General features: G+C 44.4%; 1 protein-coding gene across 8 annotated transcripts in view; it reads right to left on the reverse strand.

The window, feature by feature from the left end:
* Window positions 1–25,039, reverse strand: part of LOC115109474 (dedicator of cytokinesis protein 9) — a 121,871-nt gene that overhangs the window by 26,953 nt on the left and 69,879 nt on the right. For all 8 annotated transcript variants that reach the window (XM_029634480.2, XM_065012851.1, XM_029634471.2 and 5 more), the window contains exons 3-15: window positions 24,676–24,765; window positions 21,545–21,627; window positions 20,637–20,706; window positions 18,135–18,230; window positions 17,714–17,848; window positions 7,148–7,322; window positions 5,956–6,008; window positions 5,311–5,385; window positions 5,081–5,221; window positions 1,688–1,900; window positions 1,443–1,565; window positions 893–975; window positions 319–441 (exon numbers count right to left, since the gene is read on the reverse strand). In XM_029634480.2, coding sequence (XP_029490340.1) covers window positions 319–441; window positions 893–975; window positions 1,443–1,565; window positions 1,688–1,900; window positions 5,081–5,221; window positions 5,311–5,385; window positions 5,956–6,008; window positions 7,148–7,322; window positions 17,714–17,848; window positions 18,135–18,230; window positions 20,637–20,706; window positions 21,545–21,627; window positions 24,676–24,765 — 1,460 coding nt within the window. The remainder of the gene's footprint in view (window positions 1–318; window positions 442–892; window positions 976–1,442; window positions 1,566–1,687; window positions 1,901–5,080; window positions 5,222–5,310; window positions 5,386–5,955; window positions 6,009–7,147; window positions 7,323–17,713; window positions 17,849–18,134; window positions 18,231–20,636; window positions 20,707–21,544; window positions 21,628–24,675; window positions 24,766–25,039) is intronic.

Below are 25,039 nucleotides of genomic sequence, written 5' to 3' on the forward strand. Positions count from 1 at the left end.
CCTGATGGAAAACAGGCAAGCCGCCTGGAAACTACCCTGTGAACAAACAGAACCCAAGAGGAGAAACCAAATATTTGTAAAGGTGGGAAAACATCTGGGGTACAGGCTTTCATTGTGAAAGAGAATCTCTGACCATCTACTCTCTTTAGCCAACAAACCGCTATATGGGATTCAGCTTAAGAAATACCCACTGTTAGAACACTGTAATCATTGGGAATAAGCAAGAATAATCCAAATTCAACATTTCTGTAAGATATAGTACTTCAACAATTAACTACATTTTCAATTCCACTAACTGCAGACAGGAGAGTTACTAACTTTCTGAAGTCAGCCAGCAGTTTAAACACGTCGTCGTTGGACAGCTTGTTGCTGTCCTGTCTGTAGATGGCGGAGAAACGGGCACTTTTATCCAGCGTGCCCGATGCATCTTTGAACAGAGTCCTGCAGGGAAGGAGAGATGAGAATCATTCAAACCCAGGTCTGTTTCCAGTAGGTCTCTGGACAAAGATCTGCTGATGTTCCTGTCAGGGTTTTTCCCCCTGGTCTGGTATCCTGTGACACCTTTATTCTCTTTCCAGACACCATGGGTACTGAGCTTTTCCACAATTCATTGAAGAGTGATACATTCACCAGTGCCAAAAAGGGAAAAACAGACATATGAAACTCCCTACCCTTTACTGTGCCTGGGAATAAACGCTATGTTTTTTTACAAATCTTTTTAATTTAATCTAGACATTTTGTACTCTATCCTTTCAAAGCGATGCCTTATTCAGTAGACGTTGCTTACATATGGTCAAATTTCTCTACTGATGAAAATATATTCCAAAAGGTAAAACATCTGTCAATAATCTCTTACTATAAACATCAGTTCAGGTTAGTAACCGAATAATACCTGGCGGCCCATCCAAAAGGCATCCTGTACTGGCCCAAACGGCTGCAGGCCAATTTGGCATTTTTCAGGACCTTCTGTGCCACCTGGTGGGAAAGAGGAACCGTGTGTAAGTGAAACCACGCTGGTCTGACAACACAGACAGAGGTGATGGTCAGCACTCCAGCATATCTCATAGCTCTGAGGCCTGCCAATCTCTACAAACAGGCACGGACACACAAACACATACGCAAGCGTACACAAACACATACGCAAGCGTACACAAACACATACGCAAGCGTGCACAAACACACGCACCTTGAAAATGGTCCCTAATGCATTTCAGATTCACTCTCTAGGATCCCATTACTGCTCGTTGTACCCCCTTTAACAGCACGTAACCAGATTTGTATAGCCAAAACCAATGCTTGTGGAGTGTTGTTGTAACCAGCCAGCACTTATGACATGGCTGATTCTCTCATTTGTTATGTGTGGAATAATCAAATGAAATCTGCTGAGCGTGGGGGAATTGACTGTTGTGTTTTGTGATGCTGAGGCCTGGTACAGAGCGTACCTTGGTGGAGTCTGAGCTTTTCATGTAGGGCTCAGCACAGTGGGTGATTCCCCCCTGCAGGACCTTCTCAATGCGAGCCACCAGAAAGATATCTGGGTGTGGACACGTTACAGAGAACACTCCCTGTGGAGACAGAAAACCAAGTCATGACAGATATGAGTGAACCTCGAAAACCACATCGTCATATTGAGAGATTAATAGCTCAAAAGATTGTATAGAGATTAGTGTCTCTAATATCTCTTCACCTGTCTGGGGTACTGCATGGCCCCCTCAGGCAGGCCGTGGACCCCCCTCTGCGCCCCCGGCAGAGCATCCCCTCCCCCGTTCATGTACGGGCTGCTGGGGTTGGGCACTAGCTGTCTGACGGACGGGTGATTCAGGTCCACGTAGAAGTCCGACGAGATCTTCCTGCTGTTCTGGATGTCAAACAGCGACAAGGTCACATAGAATGGCTCCACCTGCAAAATGAAGCAAAAGTTTAAACAGTAGAGTCTGAGAATGAGCCTCCAGTCTAGTCTACGCCATTTATAGATGAGCACTGATGACATAGTGAGCCAGAAGGTTGGACAAGGGACTGACAGTGTCATTATGCCAAGTTTCTGTATCCATCCGGTCTGTACCTGTCAGGTCTGTACCTGTCCGGTCTGTATCTGTCCGGTCTGTACCTGTCCGGTCTGTACTGTACCTGTCCGGTCTGCAGCTGTCAGGTCTGCAGCTGTCAGGTCTGCAGCTGTCAGGTCTGCAGCTGTCAGGTCTGCAGCTGTCAGGTCTGCAGCTGTCAGGTCTGTAGCTGTCAGGTCTGTAGCTGTCAGGTCTGTAGCTGTCAGGTCTGCATCTGTCAGGTCTGCATCTGTCAGGTCTGTACCGGTGTATGTCAGGTCTGTACCTGTCAGGTCTGTACCGGTGTATCTGTCAGGTCTGCACCTGTCAGGTCTGTACCTGTGTATCTGTCAGGTCTGTACCTGTGTATCTGTCAGATCTGTACCTGTGTATCTGTCAGGTCTGTACCTGTGTATCTGTCAGGTTTCTGTACGTGTCAGGTCTGCACCTGCGTATCTGTCAGGTCTGCATCTGTGTATCTGTCAGGTCTGTACCCGTCAGGTCTGTATCTGTGTATCTGTCGGGTCTGTATCTGTGTATCTGTCGGGTCTGTACCTGTGTATCTGTCGGGTCTGTACCTGTGTATCTGTCGGGTCTGTACCTGTGTATCCGTCAGGTCTGTATCTCTGTATCCGTCAGGTCTGTATCTCTGTATCCGTCAGGTCTGTATCTCTGTATCCGTCAGGTCTGTATCTCTGTATCCGTCAGGTCTGTATCTGTGTATCCGTCAGGTCTGTATCTGTGTATCCGTCAGGTCTGTATCCGTCAGGTCTGTATCTGTGTGTCCGTCAGGTCTGTATCCGTCAGGTCTGTATCTGTGTGTCCGTCAGGTCTGTATCCGTCAGGTCTGTATCTGTGTATCCGTCAGGTCTGTATCCGTCAGGTCTGTATCTGTGTGTCCGTCAGGTCTGTATCCGTGTGTCCGTCAGGTCTGTATCCGTGTGTCCGTCAGGTCTGTATCCGTGTGTCCGTCAGGTCTGTATCCGTGTGTCCGTCAGGTCTGTATCTGTCCGGTCTGTACCTGTCAGGTCTGTACCTGTCAGGTCTGTATCTGTCAGGTCTGTATCTGTCAGGTCTGTACCTGTCAGGTCTGTATCTGTCAGGTCTGTACCTGTCCGGACTGTACCTGTCAGGTCTGTACCGGTGTATCGGTCAGGTCTGCACCTGTCAGGTCTGTAGCTGTCAGGTCTGTAGCTGTCAGGTCTGTAGCTGTCAGGTCTGTAGCTGTCAGGTCTGTAGCTGTCAGGTCTGTAGCTGTCAGGTCTGTACCGGTGTATCGGTCAGGTCTGCAGCTGTCAGGTCTGCAGCTGTCAGGTCTGCAGCTGTCAGGTCTGCAGCTGTCAGGTCTGCAGCTGTCAGGTCTGCAGCTGTCAGGTCTGCAGCTGTCAGGTCTGTAGCTGTCATCAGGTCTGTAGCTGTCAGGTCTGTAGCTGTCAGGTCTGTACCGGTGTATCGGTCAGGTCTGCAGCTGTCAGGTCTGCAGCTGTCAGGTCTGCAGCTGTCAGGTCTGCAGCTGTCAGGTCTGCAGCTGTCAGGTCTGCAGCTGTCAGGTCTGCAGCTGTCAGGTCTGTAGCTGTCAGGTCTGTAGCTGTCAGGTCTGTAGCTGTCAGGTCTGTAGCTGTCAGGTCTGCACCGGTGTATGTCAGGTCTGCACCGGTGTATGTCAGGTCTGCACCGGTGTATGTCAGGTCTGTACCCGTCAGGTCTGTACCCGTCAGGTCTGTACCCGTCAGGTCTGTACCCGTCAGGTCTGTACCCGTCAGGTCTGTACCTGTCAGGTCTGTACTGGTGTATCTGTCAGGTCTGCACCTGTCAGGTCTGTACCTGTCAGGTGTGTATCTGTGTATCTGTCAGGTCTGTACCTGTGTATCTGTCAGGTCTGTACCTGCGTATCCGTCAGGTCTGTATCTGTGTATCCGTCAGGTCTGTACCCGTCAGGTCTGTACCCGTCAGGTCTGTACCTGTGTATCTGTCAGGTCTGTTCCTGTGTATCTGTCAGGTCTGTTCCTGTGTATCTGTCAGGTCTGTTCCTGTGTATCTGTCAGGTCTGTTCCTGTGTATCTGTCAGGTCTGTTCCGGTGTATCTGTCTGGTCTGTATCTGTGTTTCTGTCTGATCTGTATATGTGTATCTGTCTGGTCTGTATCTGTGTATCTGTCTGGTCTGTATCTGTCTGGTCTGTATATCTGTCAGGTCTGTATCTGTGTATCTGTCAGGTCTGTATCTGTGTATCTGTCAGGTCTGTACCCGTCAGGTCTGTACCTGTGTATCTGTCAGGTTTCTGTACGTGTCAGGTCTGTACCTGCGTATCTGTCAGGTCTGTACCTGCGTATCTGTCAGGTCTGTACCTGCGTATCTGTCAGGTCTGTACCTGTGTATCTGTCAGGTCTGTACCTGTGTATCTGTCAGGTCTGTACCTGCGTATCTGTCAGGTCTGTACCTGTGTATCTGTCAGGTCTGTACCTGTGTATCTGTCAGGTCTGTATCTGTGTATCTGTCAGGTCTGTTCCTGTGTATCTGTCTGGTCTGTATCTGTGTTTCTGTCTGATCTGTATATCTGTCTGGTCTGTATCTGTGTATCGGTCAGGTCTATCTCTGTATCGGTCAGGTCTATCTCTGTATCTGTCAGGTCTGTATCTGTCAGGTCTGTATCTGTCAGGTCTGTACCTGTATCTGTCAGGTCTGTATCTGTATCTGTCAGGTCTGTATCTGTCAGGTCTGTGTTTCTCTGAACAGGTTGACATGTTCTCTTGGCACTGGACAGCCTGCTGTGTGTGACAGCAGGAAACTGCTCTCCATTAGACAGCGCCTTCCTTCATTACCGTGGCTCTCGGCTGGTTACTATGCCAACCCAGTGCTCCCTCTTGACAAAGACAAACAGCAGTGATGACATAGGTGGAGGGATCACATCTCTAGCCTCTCTCTTTCGCTCTCTAATCCATTCTCCAGAGCAGATACTATACACTACGATGATAACACACTGACTGTACAAATTGAGCACTGACTCATTGAGGACTCTGAATAGGACATCTGGCTTACGTTTGTTGTTGGTCCCTCCTCATTCTCCGCTACACAGCTTTGCAGGTTGAAGGCCAGGTCATTGCAGTTCACCAAAATGCGCTTTCCAAACTTCTCTTCAAACTGCTTTATATCAGGCTCAATCCCTGAGAAGTCAAGTTTCTAAAGATACAAAAAAAGGGATTTTGAATCAACATTTGGAGCTGGGAGGGATTGTGAAATACCTTTTGGGAAACTTGATAGTTACTAACCTGTGTGTCAGGGTCCAAGGTGAACAGTTTCAATCTGGTCTCGTTCCTCATTTTCGATTCAATATCTCTTGCACTCTGAGGACAAGAAATTGAAACCTCCTTAAGCGAAAGGTTTTCAAATTGAACTGCTTTTATCATTTGAGAAAGGCAGACTGTTCTTCAGGGCTGACACATGGACATGTGCTCCTAGGAGACAGTCAGATGTCCACCTCGGAGCCCAGGCTGTTCCTGGAAACCCCAGCCGTTGAAGTCTGCACAAGCACTGAGTACTTCAGCAAATGGCCATGGAAATCTCATACTGTAGCTTTTCTCTATATGAACTTGTTCAATTTTGGTTCCACTCCTTTTTCTTTGTCCACTTTTCAAACAGCAGGGGCTGTCATCTGTCTGTGTATGTCTAACCATAGATAGAGAATATTTTGTTTCATTTTTTAAATGAGGTGCTTATCTAAACACAAGCAGAGTTAAAGCTAAATAAATATATTTTTGTAGAGGCAGCTACACTCCTCTGAGAGGCCTGACTGGCGGCTCCCTACCTCCCACGGTGAAGTGATTTCATGGTGCAACTACATTATGTCTCATGTGAACAGGCCCTGTAGGGCCATTATGCTTGAGGCAGGGCATTAGTGAAAAGACAGGACCTACCTGAAAGCTGTCCATACTCCCCAACGAACCATCTGCCTTTCCCAGCTCATCATCTGCAACAGAAAAGAGAGCAGAGCACTCACTGGAAACAGAGCCATCACATGGTTCAACAAATCCACTATTTCATAGGTTACAACTCCATTAACCACACCTTTTCCTTAAATCGCACGCTACCAACACTTAAGTAGAGTAAACAGTGACTTAGACTGCCCTGATAACAGAGCAGGCCTCAGATCAGATCCTAGAGCCCCTGGAGGTACCAGGGTTGTTTCCCCCCTAGGAGAGCGTGATTAATAAAAGCTGAGGGGTTACTGAGATTAGCGGGGCTCTTTGTGCAGACATGGCTCTTTCCTCCTGGCTCAGGCCTGGGATCAGACAGGAGGGGAGTATTAAAAACCTGGGTGGCCCTCTAGCTACAGCACCACCACAGACAAGGAGGAGGAGGCGTCTGGGAGGTGTGTGGGCGTAAACACCGAGTTCAGATTGACTGGTATTGTGTGCCACATAGACATACAAGAATGCTAATGCTGTGCATTAGCTTGTACAGGATCTAGTCTATGTATTTATACCACTGTCCTCTCGGAACTACCTCCTAGGCGTTGTTAAACTACTCTGAGCCAACAACACTCAATGTAGTGCTTAAGCCATCAATGTGAGCGGCAGGTAGCCTAACGGTTAAGAGGTTGGCCAAGTAACCAAAAGGTTGCTGGTTCGAAACCCCGAGCTGACTAGGTGAAATCTGCCGATGTGCCCTTGAGCGATGCACTTAACCCTAATTGCTCCTGTAAGTCCCTCTGGATAAGAGCGTCTGCTTAAGGACGTAAATGTAAAAAAATGTAATACTCTAAAACAGGGTTATTTACATGGAGTGTGATTAAAGGGTGCAGGCCAATGACATCTTCTCTGTGGCACACTGTAAACTACAGACTGTAGAACAGGCCTAAGTACACCTTATTTACACATTCCTTTCCCCGACAGGCGGATAAGTGTACTGCAGTGAACCCTGGGATGTTTTCTTTCTTTTACTGGCACTATGAGAAGCACAGTATCCTTGTACTAGGGGTTTTGTAGGTGGATGGTGTTTCAAACAGAATTCACAAGGAAATCTAATGCCCGTCTATGTCTCTCATTACCTCCCATCCCATGAACCCACGTGAGCACGCACGCACACAGACACAGCACACAAACACACCATCGTGGATGTCCCCGTTCCGCTTCTCCTGCATGGCGATCTCGAAGCTGCTGTGGAGGATCTTGTTGAGAGTGCTGATCCAGTCCTCCATCTCTCCCTCGCTGTCGGCAGCCAGCAGGTACGTGCTCTTGTCCTGCATCTTCAGCTCAAAGGCAAAGCGCCGCACCTTGTTATTCTGCAGACAGACACACAGAGGGGGAGGAAACTCGGTGAGACCATCACTGTCTATGTAGCGCTGGAGTGGAAGTTGCTAAGGAATAGCAACAGTTTGATTAGAGAGCAAGGGTCAACTACAAATACCGAGGGACGTGCTCTTCATTTAAAAAAAACAAAGCCGTAGCATCACACAAAACAACATCAGTTGAGCTGACTTTTTGAAAAGAGGACGATGACAGTGTGTGCAGGTCGAGGGTGCCTGTGTTTCTTACAGTCGAAAAACAAAATGCCCAACTGTGAATCAAACGTTCCGATCCACCGTCCAAAGCTAACTTCCAATATTTTGTCAGGTCACCAGAAGGCAGCTCCTGCTTAGTTTTCTGATTTATTTCTTGAAGAAAGCGTTACTGAAAACAACTCCTATCCTCTCCCTCATTGCACATTTCATCTAGTCACACACTAGGGTAAGACAATACGAGGAAACAGTCAAACTGGTATGTGTATATATTTGACAACGATAGCATCATCGTCCATAAATCCTATATTTCCGAAAGCCTTAAAAAGTGTTTCTTTGTGATAGTTAAAAAGAGACATGGAGGAGAAAAACCCCCATCTTACAACCGTAAGAGTGAACACACAGCGGAGCAGGGTGGAAGAGTGAACACACAGCGGAGCCGGGTGGAAGAGTGAACACACAGCGGAGCCGGGTGGAAGAGTGAACACACAGCGGAGCAGGGTGGAAGAGTGAACACACAGCGGAGCAGGGTGGAAGAGTGAACACACAGAGGAGCAGGGTGGAAGAGTGAACACACAGCGGAGCAGGGTGGAAGAGTGAACACACAGCGGAGCAGGGTGGAAGAGAGAACACACAGCGGAGCAGGGTGGAAGAGTGAACACACAGCGGAGCAGGGTGGAAGAGTGAACACACAGCGGAGCCGGGTGGAAGAGTGAACACACAGCGGAGCCGGGTGTAAGAGTGAACACACAGCGGAGCCGGGTGTAAGAGTGAACACACAGCGGAGCCGGGTGTAAGAGTGAACACACAGCGGAGCCGGGTGGAAGAGTGAACACACAGCGGAGCAGGGTGGAAGAGTGAACACACAGCGGAGCAGGGTGGAAGAGTGAACACACAGCGGAGCAGGGTGGAAGAGTGAACACACAGCGGATCCGGGTGGAAGAGTGAACACACAGCGGAGCCGGGTGGAAGAGTGAACACACAGCGGAGCAGGGTGGAAGAGAGAAAGTATTTCCATATGCGCAACAAAAAGCATAGTGCTGCCAGGACTGGTGCTGAGCTCTTATAAAAAGGGACTGGGTCTGCTGAGGGAGTCAGTCAGCAGCACTGGGCCCGAGCTGTGGAGTTGACCTACGACCCCCAAAATCAGCCAGCCAGAGTGATGTCACCGCCTCAGGTGGGCCTCAGAACCTCCCGATGCTGGTGATTCAGTCAGCCGCCATAAACTAACCACCGTAGTTGAGTAATGTTACAGCATGCATCCCAGGCGTTGATCCTTATGGAGTTAAAATGTCCAGGAGAGCTAAGTGAGGGAGGCTGAGGTGCAGTAATTCCGCTGTTGTGTAAACACCCCCCCCCAAAAAACATTGCCGGAACATTACTAAATAAATCATGGACTGAGTTCGCCCACGTGGGAGTTCTGATAGAGCACTGAATTACATTAGGCCATGCTTTAGCCACCATGGTTATTATTACAATAAGGAGGAGCCTTTCATCCTGCAGAGAGGGAGGAGAGGGAGGAGGATGGTAGGGAGGGTCATTAGCTCAAGACCAATAAAGTAAACAGTAGATACGGGGGTGTTTGGGATAGGGATCAGAGTGGATTCATCACCACGGGATTAATAACCAGGGTTATTAGAGAGAGAGAGAGGAGGAAGACATTTTCTATATATTCTCAAAATAACACGTTAACATTGAGTAACAGTTTTATACTTAGAGATATGAGCAGATAATCACTCTACTGAGCCACATTAATACCTGTAGGTTGTGAATCCATCCTTAACCCTGGTTATTAATCCATCCTTAACCCTGGTTGTGAATCCATCCTTAACCCTGGTTATTAATCCATCCTTAACCCTGGTTGTGAATCCATCCTTAACCCTGGTTGTGAATCCATCCTTAACCCTGGTTGTGAATCCATCCTTAACCCTGGTTGTGAATCCATCCTTAACCCTGGTTGTGAATCCATCCTTAACCCTGGTTGTGAATCCATCCTTAACCCTGGTTGTGAATCCATCCTTAACCCTGGTTGTGAATCCATCCTTAACCCTGGTTATTAATCCATCCTTAACGCTATTCAAACTTTTTCAGCGGGGACCACATTTTTTTTGTACCAGAATTTCTGATGGGCCCATTTTTTGGCTAGCCCACTGCAGTTCCCCCCACGACCTGACTTTGTATACCACTGCCTTAACTTCACCCTTAAGCAGCAAGGACTCCAATGATGCAAATGGGTGAAATATGCAGGCCTGGTGTTTAGGACAGAGGTGGATTTTTTTTTTTTAAACACCCATTTGTCAGACTTCAGTAAAAGTAAAGATACCTTAATAGAAAATGACTCAAGTAAAAGTGAAAGTCACCCAGTAAAATACTACTTGAGTAAACGTCTAAAAGTATTTGATTTTAAATATACTTACGCATCAAAAGTAAATGTAATTGCTAAAATTGACTTAAATATCAAAAGTAAAAGACGGCACAAATGTCTTGTTTTTTAAATTAATGGACAGCCAGGGGCACACTCCAACACTCATTTAAAAACAAAGCATGTGTTTAGTGAGTCCGCCAGCTCAGAGGCAGTAGGGATGACCAGGGATGTTCTCTTGATAAGTGTGTGAATTTGACCATTTTCCTCTCCTTCAAAGCATTCGAAATGTAACAAATACTTTTGGCTGTCAGGGAAAATGTATATGGCGGAAAAAGTACTTTTTTGGTGGGGGTGTAGTGAAGTAAAAGTTGTCAAAAATATAAAAAGTAAAGTACAGATATCACAAAAAAACAACATAAGTAATACTTTAAAGTATTACTTAAGTAATTTAAACCACTGGTTTAGAACACAAAGCCTTGGTAACTCAACTCCATACATTACGCAGAGGGAGATGAGGATCTTGGAAGCATCCTCTGGTTCTCTCATCATGGAAAGTTTGAGCAGCACTGGGATGGGAAGGATTATGATGGGGCTGTAAGAGAATGGCTGGAGACAGGACACCAGACCTGAGATCTCAGATCACACAGAGCAGGTCCTCCTAGTGGGAGAGATGGCCGGCAGGCAGCTGGATAGCCTCAATAAGTTTGTGTGTGCGCGTGTGTATGTATTCCTGTTCATGTGTGTTGGCCTATCATAAAAGAGCAGGGCAAAGCGTGCTGAACGAGCTTGGGGCCAGAGGGGGAGTATGACGTCACTCCATATGCCAATAATTGCAGAGTTAATCAAGAGCAGATCCCAAGACCAGCTGTTGTGGTTTACAATGAGGAATATTATCTTGCCCATATAACGCGAAACCTCCGCAAAAATCAAACGCAGAACTGTCCAGAGTGGAGTTGATTGCATACATAGACAACTGACAGGAAACAGAATTGACTAAACTACTTTTGTTTTTATGGAGGCAAAGGCACCACCATCTCTGTTTACTTTGTGGAGGGACACATCTGGTTGGCTAAAGTTAGCTAGCTTGACCCGCTTTCGGATACATACGTACGTACCGTACATTAGGGTTGCAAAGGGTCAGAAACTTTCCGGTAAATTTCCAGAATATTGGCAGAAATTTTCCATGGGAAGTTAAGCCATGGAATTTGGGGAATTTTGCTTAAATTCATCAACAAAGTTAGCTTATAACAGTGAACCTTTTTTGTGGCATATTTTGGTTAAACTATACCCAATTCAATGGAATTGCAAACCTCTGCATGCATAGTGCATTCTTCCATCACATGTACAGCTGATTCTCAAGATCTTGCACACTAACAAGACGCTATTGAGCCCACACTACTACACTGTCTGAGCCAAGGACTACATGCTTTCTGGTAAGTTGATTACAATACTGGGTGGGGTGAATATATTTTACATGACATACATGATTTTTTGTTTACTAGTAAATAGTAGCCTGCAGCAAAGTGTGTTGAAATAATTTCTAACTTGTTTACAATCTGCTAGTTAGTCTCATCAGCCACCAGGTGGAAGGAACTTTGTGGATCTGAGGCTCTTTCCCCTGTTGCCTCCATCATCCTCCAAATCCCACCAAAAAATGTATCTTACAAATGAGTTGTTTAATCTAACTGCTTAACTATTTATCTATACATGGAATTGTATGTGTTGTTTTTTTACTCACTGTTTTCTAATCTTTACAGGAAAATGCCACAGGCACTACTGATGTGTGGAGACATTTCACTGCAGCTAATGTAGAAGGAAAAGCTGTGTACATTTGCAAATACTGTGCCAAATCATATGTGAAGAATGCAACAAAGATGCAGAATCATCTGGCCAAGTGCATAAAGTTCCCTCAGCGCTCACAACAAGCCTCTGACAAAAGTCCCTCTACTTCTATTAGAGGTGTAAATTATGAATCAGACATCTTATCTATATCAACAGCTCATGGTCCTCCAGGAATCAGAAGTTTTTTTTTACTCAATAGAGGAACGTAGTCAGAAAAATGCTGATGAATGTCTTGCTCAAGCTGCATATGCAACTGGTTCACATCTGATGCTCACAGGCAATGTGTATTGGAAGAGATTTCTGAATATTCTTTGCCCAGCATACATCCCTCCAACCAGACATGCTTTATCTACTAATTTGCTGGATGCAGAGTTCAACAGAGTTCAAGTGAAGGTCAAGCAAATCATAGAGAAAGCAGACTGTATTGCAATCATCTCTGATGGGTGGTTGAATGTTTGTGGGCAAGGAATAATTAACTACATCATCTACACCCCTTAACCAGTATTCTACAAGAGCACAGACACAAGGGACAACAGACACACCGGTCTACATTGCAGATGAGCTGAAGGCAGTCATCAATTACCTTGGAGCACAGAAGGTATTTGCAATGGTGACAGACAATGCTGCGAACATGAAGTCTGCTTGGTCTAAAGTGGAGGAGTCCTACCCTTACATCACACCCATTGGCTGTGCTGCTCATGCATTGAATCTGCTCCTCAAGAACATCATGGCACTGAAAACAATGGATACACTCTACAAGAGAGCCAAGGAAATGGTTAGGTATGTGAAGGGTCATCAAGTTATAGCAGCAATCTACCTCACCAAGCAAAGTGAGAAGAGTAAGAGCACCACATTGAAGCTGCCCAGCAACACCCGTTGGGGTGGTGTTGTCATCATGTTTGACAGTCTCCTGGAGGGGAAGGAGTCTCTCCAAGAAATGGCCATATCACAGTCTGCCGATATGGACAACCCCATCTAGAGGATCCTCCTGGATGATGTATTTTAGGAGAGAGTGGTAAGCAGCCTGAAACTCCTGAAACCTATAACAGTAGCCATTCCACAAATTGAAGAGACAATGCCATCCTGTCTGATGTTCAGACTCTGCTTGCAGATGTAAGAGAAGAAATCCATACTGCACTGCCCACTGTTGCTCCAAGCAGAGGAAACTGCAGTTCTGAAATACATAAAAAGTGTGAGGACTTCTGCCTGAAGCCCATACATGCCGCAGCGTACATGTTGGACTCCAAGTATGCTGACAAGAGCATCCTGTCTGGTGCAGAGATCAACAAGGCCTATGGTGTCATCACTACCGTGTCTTGCCACCTTGGCCTGGATGAGGGCAATGTTCTTGGCAGTCTGACGAAGTACACTTCCAAGCAAGGGCTTTGGTATGGAGATGCAATATGGCAGTCGTGCAAACATATCTCATCAGCCACCTGGTGGAAGGGACTTTGTGGATCTGAGGCTGTTTCCCGTGTTGTCTCCATCATCCTCCAAATCCCACCAACATCAGCCGCCTCAGAGCGCAACTGGTCCTTGTTTGGGAACGCACACACCAAAGCACGCAACAGGCTGACCATTACAAGGGTTGAAAAATTGGTGGCCATCTGGGCAAATGAGGCTTTTTGATCCTGACAACGAGCCATCCTCAACAAGGTTGGAAAGTGACAGTGAATGAGGCATCAGAGTCTGATGTTTAAGAGGTGGACATTGAGGAGGTCCAGGGAGAAGACATGGAAGCCTGAGAGGAAGACAACCTAAGCTTTAGTTTCTAGACTATCATTTTACAGCAACATGTATGTTGAAAACGTTTTTGGGAGATGCGATGGATCATTGGGGATCATTCAATATTCCCTTTTTTGTTGTTCAGTGAAATCATCCCATGTGAAGATTCAACTCATTTAATTAAAGTTCAATTTCGTAACTAAATTGTTTTAAAAAAAATATTGGAAGTATTTAATAATTTGCTATTATATTATATGCTATCTACTTATAAGGTAAATGGTGTATGTTTCTGTCTCTATATGATATGGTAAATATATCCAATGCAAAAAAAACATTACATTTAAAATGGTATTAATAGGCATACATTTCCATTAAATTCCCAATTATTCCCATTAATACCACCGGAAGGTTTCCACCTCTGAATATACCACAAAATGCGCAACCCTACTGTACATACAGTGCTTTCAGAAAGTATTCACACCCCTCCACCTTTCCCACATTTTGTTGTGTTACAGCCTTAATTTAAAATGGTTTACAATTCGATGTTTTGTCACTGGCCTATACACAATACCCCATAACGTCAAAGTGGAATTATGTTTTTTGGCCTTCTTACAAATGAAAAGGTGAAAGGTCAAAAAAAGTTCAGGAGTAAAAATGTGCTTAACAAGTCACATAATAAGTTGCATGGACTCAGTCTGTGTGTAATAAATGTGTTTAACATCATTTTTTATGACTACCTCATCTATGTACCCCACACATACATTTATGAACTTCAAACACAGATTGAACCACAAAGACCAGGGAGGTTTTCGAATGTCTCACAAAGAAGGGCACCTATTGGTAGATAGGATTAAAAATAAATAAAAAAGCTTACATTGAATATCCCTTTGAGCATGGTGAAGTTATTAGTTATACTTTGGATGATGTATCAATACACCCAGTCATTACAAAGACACAGGTGTCCTTCCTAACTCAGTTGCCGGAGAGGAAGGAAACCACTTAGGGATTTCATCATGAGGCCAAGGGTGACTTTAAAATAGTTACAAAGTTTAATGGCTGTGATAGGAGAAAACTGAGGATGGATCAACACCATTGTAGTTATGCCTAGTATACTAACCTAATTACCAAAGTGAAAAGGACACCTGCACAGAATAAAACATATTCCTAAACATGCATCCTGTTTGCAACAAGGCACCAAAGTAATATTGCTATTAACGTGGCAAAGCAATTAACCTTTTGCCCTGAATACATACAACGTGTTATGTTTGAGACAAATCCAACAACACAATAGTGAGTACCACTCTTCATATTATCAACCATATTGGTGGCTGCATCATGTTATGGGTATGGATGTAATCGTTAAGGACTAGGAGATTTTAAAGATAAAAAAGAAACGGAATGGAGCTAAGCACAGGCAAAATCCTACAGGAAAACCTGGTTCAGTCTGCTTTCTACCAGACACTGGGAGAGGAATTCACCTTTCAGCAGGACAATTACCTAAAACACAAGGCCAAATCTACAATGGAATTGCTTACCAAGAAGACAGTAAATATTCCTGAGTGGCCAAGTTACAGTTTAGACTTAAATCTCCTTGAAACCTATGGCAAGACTTGAACATTGCCGTCCTAGCCATGATCCAACATTTTGACAAGCTTGAAGAATTTTGAAAATAATAACGTGCAAATATTGCACAATCCAGGTATGCAAAGCTCCTATAGGCCCAAGAAGAATCACAGCTGTAATTGATGCCAAAGGAGTTTCTAACATGTAGACTCAGGGAGCTGAATACTTATGCAACTACAATATGAGTTATTTAATTTGTATTAATTGAATCAAATAAATTAAATGTTTTTTTTCTTCCACTCTGATTGTTGACAACAACAAAAAATATTTAAATCAATTTTAATCTCACTTTGGAACACAATATAATGAGAAGAAATGCAAGTGGTCTGAATACTTTTGCAAGGCACTCTATACAGTAAAAGTTGCCATAATTTTTTTTTAAACAGCAATATTTTGAGCAACCTTTGTTATGGTTGTAGAGCACATGCCATAAACCTACCATTCAAAACCTCAGATGGTCGATGAAGAAGAGAAAGCGTTCACCAATCTATATACTGTGCAACACATTTTAACAAAATGGACAATAACAAAGATATATACCTACAGTCTATGTTGAGAGGAATATTAAGGAGGCTGAACTGTTGCCAATGGCAGGGAACCATAACTGAGAGGCTACAAAAGTCAATCTTTCGCAATCATAAAGATGACAAAGTGGTACAATATTAGAGCCATCTCAGGCAGAAACTTCCCTCCCTTTCTGTGGAGACATGAAACAGGGAATCAACTATGTTTCCCCTCCAACTGGACAGAACCCAGGTGGATTATTATCTTAGTGGCCCCTTTAGTGTGTATGCTCTAGTGACCTCTCCAACTTCCACTCCCCTTCAGAACAAGTACACACAAACACACCCTCTCAAGGGACACACCCTCTCCTCTGGTCACATAAAAGGCCCTTTTGTAGGGCAGGAGGCCCAAGCCAAGCTCTCCACTCCTCTCTGATACACTACATGACCAAAAGTATGTGGACACCTTGTCAAATATGTAATTCCAAAATCATGGGCATTAAATGGAGGTGGTCCCCCCTTCGCTGCTATAACCGCCTCCACTCTTCTTGAAAGGCTTTCCACTAGATGTTGGAACATTGCTCCAGGGACTTGCTTCCATTCAGCCACAAGAGCATTAGTGAGTTTGGGCACTGATGTTGAGCAATTAGGCTTGGCTTGCAGTCAGAGTTCCAATTCATCCCAAAGGTGTTCAATGGGGTTGAGGTCAAGGCTCTGTGCAGGCCAGTAAAGTTCTCCCAAACCGATTTCGACAAACTAATTCTGTATGGCCCTCGCTTTGTGAACGGGGGCATTGTCATGCTGAAACTGGAAAGGCCCTTCACCAAACAGTTGCCACAAGTTGGAAGCTCAGAATCATCTAGAATGTCATTGTATGCTGTAGCGTTAAGATTTCCCTTCACTGGAACTAATGGGCCTAGCCCGAACCATGAAAAACAGACCCAGACCATTATTCCTCCTCCACCCAACTTTACAGTTGGCACTATGCATTGGGGCAGGTAGCGCTCTCCTGGCATCCGCCAAACCCAGATTTGTCCGTCAGACGGCCAGATGGTGAAGCGTGATTCATCCCTCCAGAGAACGCATTTCCATTGCTCCAGATTCCAATGGCGGCGAATTTTACACCTCTCCAGCCTACACTCTGCCATGGAAACCGATTTTATGAAGCTCCCGACTAACAGTTCTTGTGCTGATGTTGCTTCCAGAGGTAGTTTGGAACTCGGTAGTGAGTGCTGCAAACAACGAGTTCACTTCAACACTCGTTGGTCCCGTTCTGTGAGCTTGTGTGGCCTACCATTTTGCGGCTAAGCCGTTGTCGCTTCTAGACATTTCCACTTCACAATAACAGCACATACAGTTGACCGGGGCAGCTCTATTAGGACAGAAGTTTGACAAAACTGAATTGTTGGAAAGGTGGCATCCTATCACGGTGCCACGTTGAAAGTCACTGCGCTCTTCAGTAAGGCCATTCTAACTGGAATGTTTGTCTATGGAGATTGCATGGTGGTATGCACAATTTTATACAACTGTCAACAAAAGGTGTGGCTGAAATAGCCACTAATTTGAAGGGGTGTCCACATACTTTTGTATGTATAGTGTACCTCCTTTTAAAGTATCTGATTAATGTCAGCTGAATGCTTGGTAAGTAAAAGCAGGACCTTTCCATCCATTTGTCTGTAGAAGACCAATAATGCTTATAGCCCATCTTGGGACTTGGAAATGTGCGCCTGCTAGCTATAGCATGTGGTATTGATTGCTAGCCTGCTGCAAAGTGCATGGTAGTATGTTATCGGCATTCACCTTGTTTCAGCAGCTGAGAGTCAGCAGTAAATTATGACCTTGGCGAAAGAGGGAGTGAGCTCAGGTTTTAGGTGGGGATTGGAGAAGGGTCCCAAGCAGTGATACAGACAGACACATTTCCTCATCAATTCCCTGTTGCTAGCTTTAACTTGTGCCGAGTTTAACTGATCATGTAACATTCTACATGGGTAAATATATTACAGGAAGTAAAAGACTTTGGAAGGGAAGTACGTCTGGCTGGATGACTTATTCAATGTAAATGTTAGTGTGATGGTGTAGTCAAAGCACAATCCCAGACACAGAGTGTCCTATATTACCTGAACAACTCCCATACAGGAGTCCAGGAAGATGGTTCCTTTGGGTTCTTTGGAAATCTTCTCATCCTTGTAGAAGTTCAGGTTGTAAGAGCCGTCACCCAGCTGGGTTAGGTGGAAATACCTCCTCTTGAAAGACTAGAAAGTAGAATACAACAATAAAAAACATAATTTCTATTATTAGACAACAAGAGGCATGGTTTTGGCACGGATAATTGCAGCAGCATGGTTTGAAGGAAGTCAACAGCCTAAAAACTACTATCCGTTTTTCTGAGAAATGGTATTAATGAAAACCAGGCTCCATCCTGCTGTCACTGGAGACACGAGCACTGACTATTCATCATCACTGCACATCTGGCACACTGTGTAATAATAATTCCTAATAGAGACAGCTAGTGTCATCACTGTCATTAGGATCACTCACCCTCATGGTGACACTGATGGCACTGTTCATGTTGCCTTTGTACAGCCAGCCATGCTTTGTGATCCCACCTTTCTGGGAACCTAGAGAGGCTGTGTCCTGGAAGACACATGAGCACGGGATCAGACACACTCAAGACTATATACACACACACACACACACACACACACAAATACACACACTGTACCACATCAAAACATCACTCTGCCCACTCTCTGCCAAAACCTTACCAAACTGTCAATTTCAAGAGAGGCCCTTGATCCTGTGGTCGAGATAATATTTACAAAAACAGTATAGGAGACATGGAGAATGAGATGAGAGAATGTCGTTTAATGTCGGTCTATCTGACTCCAAACAAGCATCCAGCCACACAACAAACCACCTCTATGAACCCAAATAAACAGCCCCTCTCATTGGCTTCTTCACTGAGGCATGACCATATCATCCCAGTTCTCAGGTACCATAAAACCAGCTAAACCATTGGCACAAAGCAAGTATGACTAGACACATGGCTTCCATCTCTATTGCACGGAGACTTCCAGAGGCGTAATGATCTGTGTAAATAAATCAATTAGGGGGGTAGTGAGGGAAGAGGAGCTGCTGCACCAGTGTTTTACCCTTCGCATGGTCTCCTTCTGGTCCTCGTGATCAGACATCCAGAGTGTTTAAGCCTCCTCTTCGAGAGACTACAGAGGTAAAAGCCATTGTTCCAGACGATTTTGGATATAATTAATGGGTTTTCAAGATGACATGATTCCTATTCCCTCTCTCGTCCAATAAAATGGCTTTAAAAAGTGTTGGCAGAGAATATTTCCAGTATATCGTCGACTCATATGAGGAGGGTCTGGAAACGTTCAGGGCCTGCTTCCACTCATCTTTCGCTGACCAGAATACGCCAGTCCCTAGGAGAGCTGACAAATTACTTGTGCTTGCTTTCAGTGAACCCCAAAGCTCTGTAAATGTTGCCTGGCAACCCCCGAACCAACCAGATTAACTAAACTGCAACACAGTGCATAATCATTTCATAAAATCAGTGACACATTTGACCATAAACATTTTAACTTTGGTCACATAGCAATGCCACAGGCTGGGGCTATTGTCATTAAACACATGAACAGACTTGGGGCTGAGGTTTCCATGTACTGTATATGTGTTTGAGGATTTATTTGGGGATTTCAGGAGAAATGGCTCACTTCCTTAGCTATCATCTGCTCGGTGCACCTACTTCCCTGCGTGCGACAAACTGAGGTGAGGGGTATGTAGCTGGGACGCTCTTGGCTGCTGGGCTGGGGAGCATTCTTACACAGCTGTGTGGGAGGTGAGGGACGCTCTTACACAGCTGTGTGTGAGGTGAGGGAAAGGGTGAACTGGGAGGGGTCTTGTCATCAGGTAGTCTATCTGATGAAAGGAATGCCCCTTCCTTGTCAGATCTAATGTTCACTGGCCCTGACCTCTGGTGACCTGGGTTAGTCTCTCGGCTCAAGAATCCATTTGCCTACATCCCAGTTAAGTGAGCGAGGTCACTCGAATCCCTATTAATTTGCTCATGTATGACATAAAGAAGACATAACAAACAGTATGTGACATATGCAAATGTCAACATGACCCTAGCAGTTGAATAGATGGCAGTATAACATCAGTGTCATCAACAGCCTGAGACTGCCTCCGGTCATGATCCGCAGAACACCGTCCCTCTGAGGGTTCTGCAGGCATCAGTGATCCAGCCTCTCTTCAGGGTTGGCTTGAACAAAGGTGACCCCATAGCCTCCCTTGTGTGCACTGACTCGCACAAGCTATTCCAAGGCCAACAAATACTAATTTAGACTGTTCACAGCACAGAATCAGACATCTATATGGTTCACAGAGCAAAAATGTTTCCAGCTAAGAGTTCACAGTTGTATAATCAGGCAGACGCGAAATGTTCTAAATTAGCTCACAACAAAGAGAGCCAAACTCATGGGCTGTGAGGAGTCTGGGGGCCATGAACACATGGAGCAGAGCAGAGAAGAACCCGAGACCATTTGAGAGGCGTCCAGCTAACCAAAGTCCGGCGGCTAATTACACTTTATACTTCACATTAAAATGTGCTATTTAGACCCAATGACGCTTTCATCTCATGCCGGAGACATTTCACAACTGGGATTGGAACAGGACAGCCAAATCAGTTCCTAATCTGAATTAAATCACTTAATAAGATCTGGTGCTTGTGTTCTAGGAAAGACTGGTTTCTAGTGCAAAAAAAACATCAGATACCGTGGCCATTCTGGCAACGTCAAAGCTGCTGGACTGTAAACGGAGCGCGGAAATCTCGTTTGTCTGTCTGTATGGAGGATTATTTGTTCAGTGCCTCTGAGGTATTTACAGTAAAGACTTAGAAAAGGGTATTGAGGTGATTTGTACATGGAGCAGGTGGTTCATGTTGAGAGTCGAAGGAATAAAGCGGCTTAACTAAATTGTTTGTTATTTGTAACCGTCCAATGAACTGTAGCCAGAACATTCACTTACTTCATCTTTATCGACATCTTCATCCACCTCAAAAACATGGACAGCCAGTTTGTCTGGTCTGGACACTTTGCTGTAAAACACAAGGATGTGAATCAAGTTAATCAATTATTATTTTTATCTAATCTCTGAGAAGTCATTCATTGATCTAAGAAGTGAAACCCAATGTAAATGCGCATGTCCCACTTACATAGGAAGCCTGAACGAATTCACCTCAGGAAAACATTTCTATTTCCCTCCCCGGACACTGAATACTGACCAAAGGTCTGTTGACATCAATGGCAAGTCTCAAGGTCAGGGCAGCTTTGTTTTGTGTGTAAATTCCAGCACAATCACACTGGAAACCATTGCCCTCAGGGCAGAAGGTGGAATTGATGACACTCTTTGAACCGGGGGTGGTTTCCAAAGTGACTAAATCCCCAGAACTTTCGGAATAACCCGAGTGTGGCTTGAGGAAGTCTCTATTGTTAATGTGGGTTAAATCATAAAACCTGCATTTCCTTGTAGACTATCCATGCCAAAATATCCTGAACGATCAGCAACTAAGGCTGATTGAAGATTACCGACAGAATGACACGGGTGTGTGCGTCAGTGGGGGCTGGTTGGAGGAGCTATAAGAGGACTGGATCATTGGAATGGAATGGAGTCAAACGTAGATTCCGTACGATTGATGTGTTTGATACTGTTCCATGTTTTCCGTTCCAGCCAATTACCATGATTACCATGATTGGCCTGTCCTCCTATAGCTCCTCTCACCAGCCTCCACTGGTGTGCATGCACTTCAGTGTGAAATATCTGCACAAAGAGGGTAGCTGTTCTAACTTGCCCAGGAGGAAGTCACAACTTGGTTACACATTATATAACATTGTACCATCTGTCAAGACACCATACTGACTGAGCAAAGGGTTTACTTTGGAAGCTGCCGGAAGTCCCCGGAGTAGTCCTCGTACTTGTAATTAACGACATGCCAATCAGAATTGTAGGTCTTGATGCACTGAAATAAAAAGAAAGACAATCAATGGTTTTCAAGTGTAATCTAAGACAGTTTCAATGTTTAGCCTAAAGAAACAGGAAACAAGCACACAACAACCAAATCAGTGTCGGCCAATAGCATCTTTTCAGATAGCTACAGTGCCTTCAGAATGTATTCCCACCCCTTGACTTTTTCCACATTTTGTTGTGTTACAGAATGAATTTAAAATGGATTAAATATATTTTTTTGTCACTGGTCTACACACAATACCCAATAATGTCAAAGTGGAATTATGTTTTTTGACATTTTTACAAAAAGAAAAACTGAAATGTCAATAAGGATTCAACCCCTTTGTTATGGCAAGCCTAAATAAGTTCAGGAGTAAAACTGTGCTTAACAAGTCATATAATACGTTGCACGGATTCACTAATAGTGCAATAATAGTGCTTAACATTTCTGAATGACCACCTCATCAAAATACCCAACACATTAAATTATCTGTAAGGTCCCTCAGTCGAGCAGCGAATTTCAAACAGATTCAACCACAAAGTCCAGGGAGGTTTTCCAATTCCTGAAATGATCAACATCCAATTTGACAGAGCTTTATTTATTTTTTTAAGAATAAATGGGCAAATTATGCACAATCCAGGTGTGGTAACTTCTTAGAACTTACCCAGAAAGACTCGTGCTTCTACAAATGATTGACTCAGGTGTGAATACTTACGTAAAACAACATTTCTGTATTTAATTTTCAATACATTTGTAAACATATTTTTTTGGGGGGGGTTTTCACTTTGTCATTATAGGGTATTGTATTTAGATGGGTGAGAAATAAAATCTATTTAATCCGTTTTTAATTCGGGCTGTAACAACAAAATGTGGGGTATGAATACCTTCTGAAACAACAGTAACATGTTTTAGGTCCTATATGAAGTCCTTTTTTTAACGCAGTGGCTTTCTGAAACAGCCCTTATTCTGGGAATCCTTTGCTCCCTATTCAAATCAGATTAGTACATCTGAAGGAAGGAAGGGGAAGAAGAAGGATCAAAGTGAATGCTCGTCTTGAGCAGATAGTTGGTGGAAATTAAAGCCTTCCACAGGATCTGGAATTAAAGAAAAATGGTTCCACAGAGCACTCTCTCATCAGCCTACACAATTACTTGCTGACTTTACACATTTAAAAAAGTGTTTGACGGTAACATGAAGAAACACCGACTTACTTTGTCTCATTTCACATCCTAGATATCAATTTACAGTAATTATCCTAATTGCCTTGAAGACAAATATTGAGATGGTAGAGTTTTTCGGGAGAGTCAAATCTACCAACGAGAAAAGGAAATATTTTATGATTAGAGCAGTATGGCATAAATCCCAGCAGTTATGTCTGGGCACTTCAGGAGGAATGCTACAGCCCCACACAAAGTACACTTTCTTATTTCCCATCCACACAGTATGACACTTCACCCCAGACATAAAAGGATCATCAAGTAGGCGTTAGATCAACCCAGTACAAACTGGGAGGGAGTATACTCCTATATCTCTCAGTCTGGGTGAGACATCTGTTCACTGTTAAAACTTCCAGAACATCCAGAATGGTATTCATACAGAGAGGTGTGTAGTTTACAAGAAATGGTTTGACAAGGGAGTCCTGAGTTGCGGAAAGTCAATCTGATCAGTGGAGAAATGGAAAAGAGAGAGGGTTGTACTCTGCAGCTGTCCTGCTGATGTCATATTGCACTTAACCAAAAGGAAGTGTTTCTTCATGACTGAAGACAGGACTCCCTAATCTGTGACCCATGACCTGAGGGGTCAGCAGCCGGTTGCCTCTGGTTTGCAGAGCAGTGCTACAATGGGAGCAGTGTCCATCAAGTGTCCAACTGGCTACATGGGACACAATGACAGTAAACCATTGTGTAGCTCAGGTATACTGTGTGTGGAATATTGTGTGTTTAAGCAAGATGTTAAAATGTCAGACTGTTATTTTTAATTTAACATTTATTTATAAATAAAGTACTGTATGGGAACAGAATGTACAGTAAGGCTGACATCTGATTTTAAGATGCAACCCTACTTGGTTGCAGAAGGCATTTACCAGGCTTGGTACAGCGAGGCACTAGTGTAAACAGTGCTCTGAGAGGATGAAGACCAGAAGGCATTTACCAGGCTTGGTACAGGGAGGCACTAGTGTAAACAGTGCTCTGAGAGGATGAAGACCAGAAGGCATTTACCAGGCTTGGTACAGGGAGGCACTAGTGTAAACAGTGCTCTGAGAGGATGAAGACCAGAAGGCATTTACCAGGCTTGGTACAGGGAGGCACTAGTGTAAACAGTGCTCTGAGAGGATGAAGACCAGAAGGCATTTACCAGGCTTGGTACAGGGAGGCACTAGTGTAAACAGTGCTCTGAGAGGATGAAGACCAGAAGGCATTTACCAGGCTTGGTACAGGGATGCACTAGTGTAAACAGTGCTCTGAGAGGATGAAGACCAGAAGGCATTTACCAGGCTTGGTACAGGGAGGCACTAGTGTAAACAGTGCTCTGAGAGGATGAAGACCAGAAGCCGGAGAAGAACCATCCATTTACTTTGGAACTGGATTCCGCTTATCAGTTTTTTGGTCTCCTGGCCTGAATAGATGTTATTGAAGAGAATGAAAATACTCCTGTTGACTGGATGGCGTCCAGTAGCGGCCCATAATTCCTACTCCTGCCTGTCCTGAACAATAAAACACCATTGTGTCATAAAGTATGTGCTAGGTGAAATGGAAGTTCAGTTTGGCTGGTCACATTCTATAAACAATAGGGAAATCAGAGACACTAAAAGTGTGTGCAGTCCAGTGTGTTTCCATATCTATTGATCTTGTGCAGGCTGCCATATACATCAATGCCAGGCCAGAAGCAGGCTGAAGACTGACACTAATGTCTGTATTTATGGTAACTGTCCTTATGGTTAATATGGCTGTAGGGTACACTAGCACATCATAATGCCAACATCCAACTGTCAATAAAACTACTGCTCTCTCTGCACAAAGGTTCATTCCTGCAGGGGTTACTGCACTTGTGGGTTCTTACCTCCTGGACAAACAGACTCTGCGCCTCCTTCACGGCGTTCTCAGGCACTGTGGGGTAGAGAGTTCTTCCTTGGCGCCTCTGAGTCGCAATCTGTGGATGGAAAACAGTTTTATTTAGCTAATTAAATCAAGTACAAGGTCTGACTAGATTATGACACTGGATGAGTGATGTTGTGAAAATGAACCACAGATAAATAAATAAAAAATGAAAAAAATGAAAGTATACAAGATATCCTTTGGGAATGACACAACACAGGACTGCTAACATCATATTTTGTCAGTACTACAGTATGTGGTCTCAGCTGGACATGATTTCCCTGAACACTCGTACAAATAGTACTCCATGCCAGAGAAAAGTCTCAGGT

The sequence above is a fragment of the Oncorhynchus nerka genome, linkage group LG3 (genome assembly GCF_034236695.1).
Source record: "Oncorhynchus nerka isolate Pitt River linkage group LG3, Oner_Uvic_2.0, whole genome shotgun sequence".
NCBI classification, from domain to species: domain Eukaryota; kingdom Metazoa; phylum Chordata; class Actinopteri; order Salmoniformes; family Salmonidae; genus Oncorhynchus; species Oncorhynchus nerka.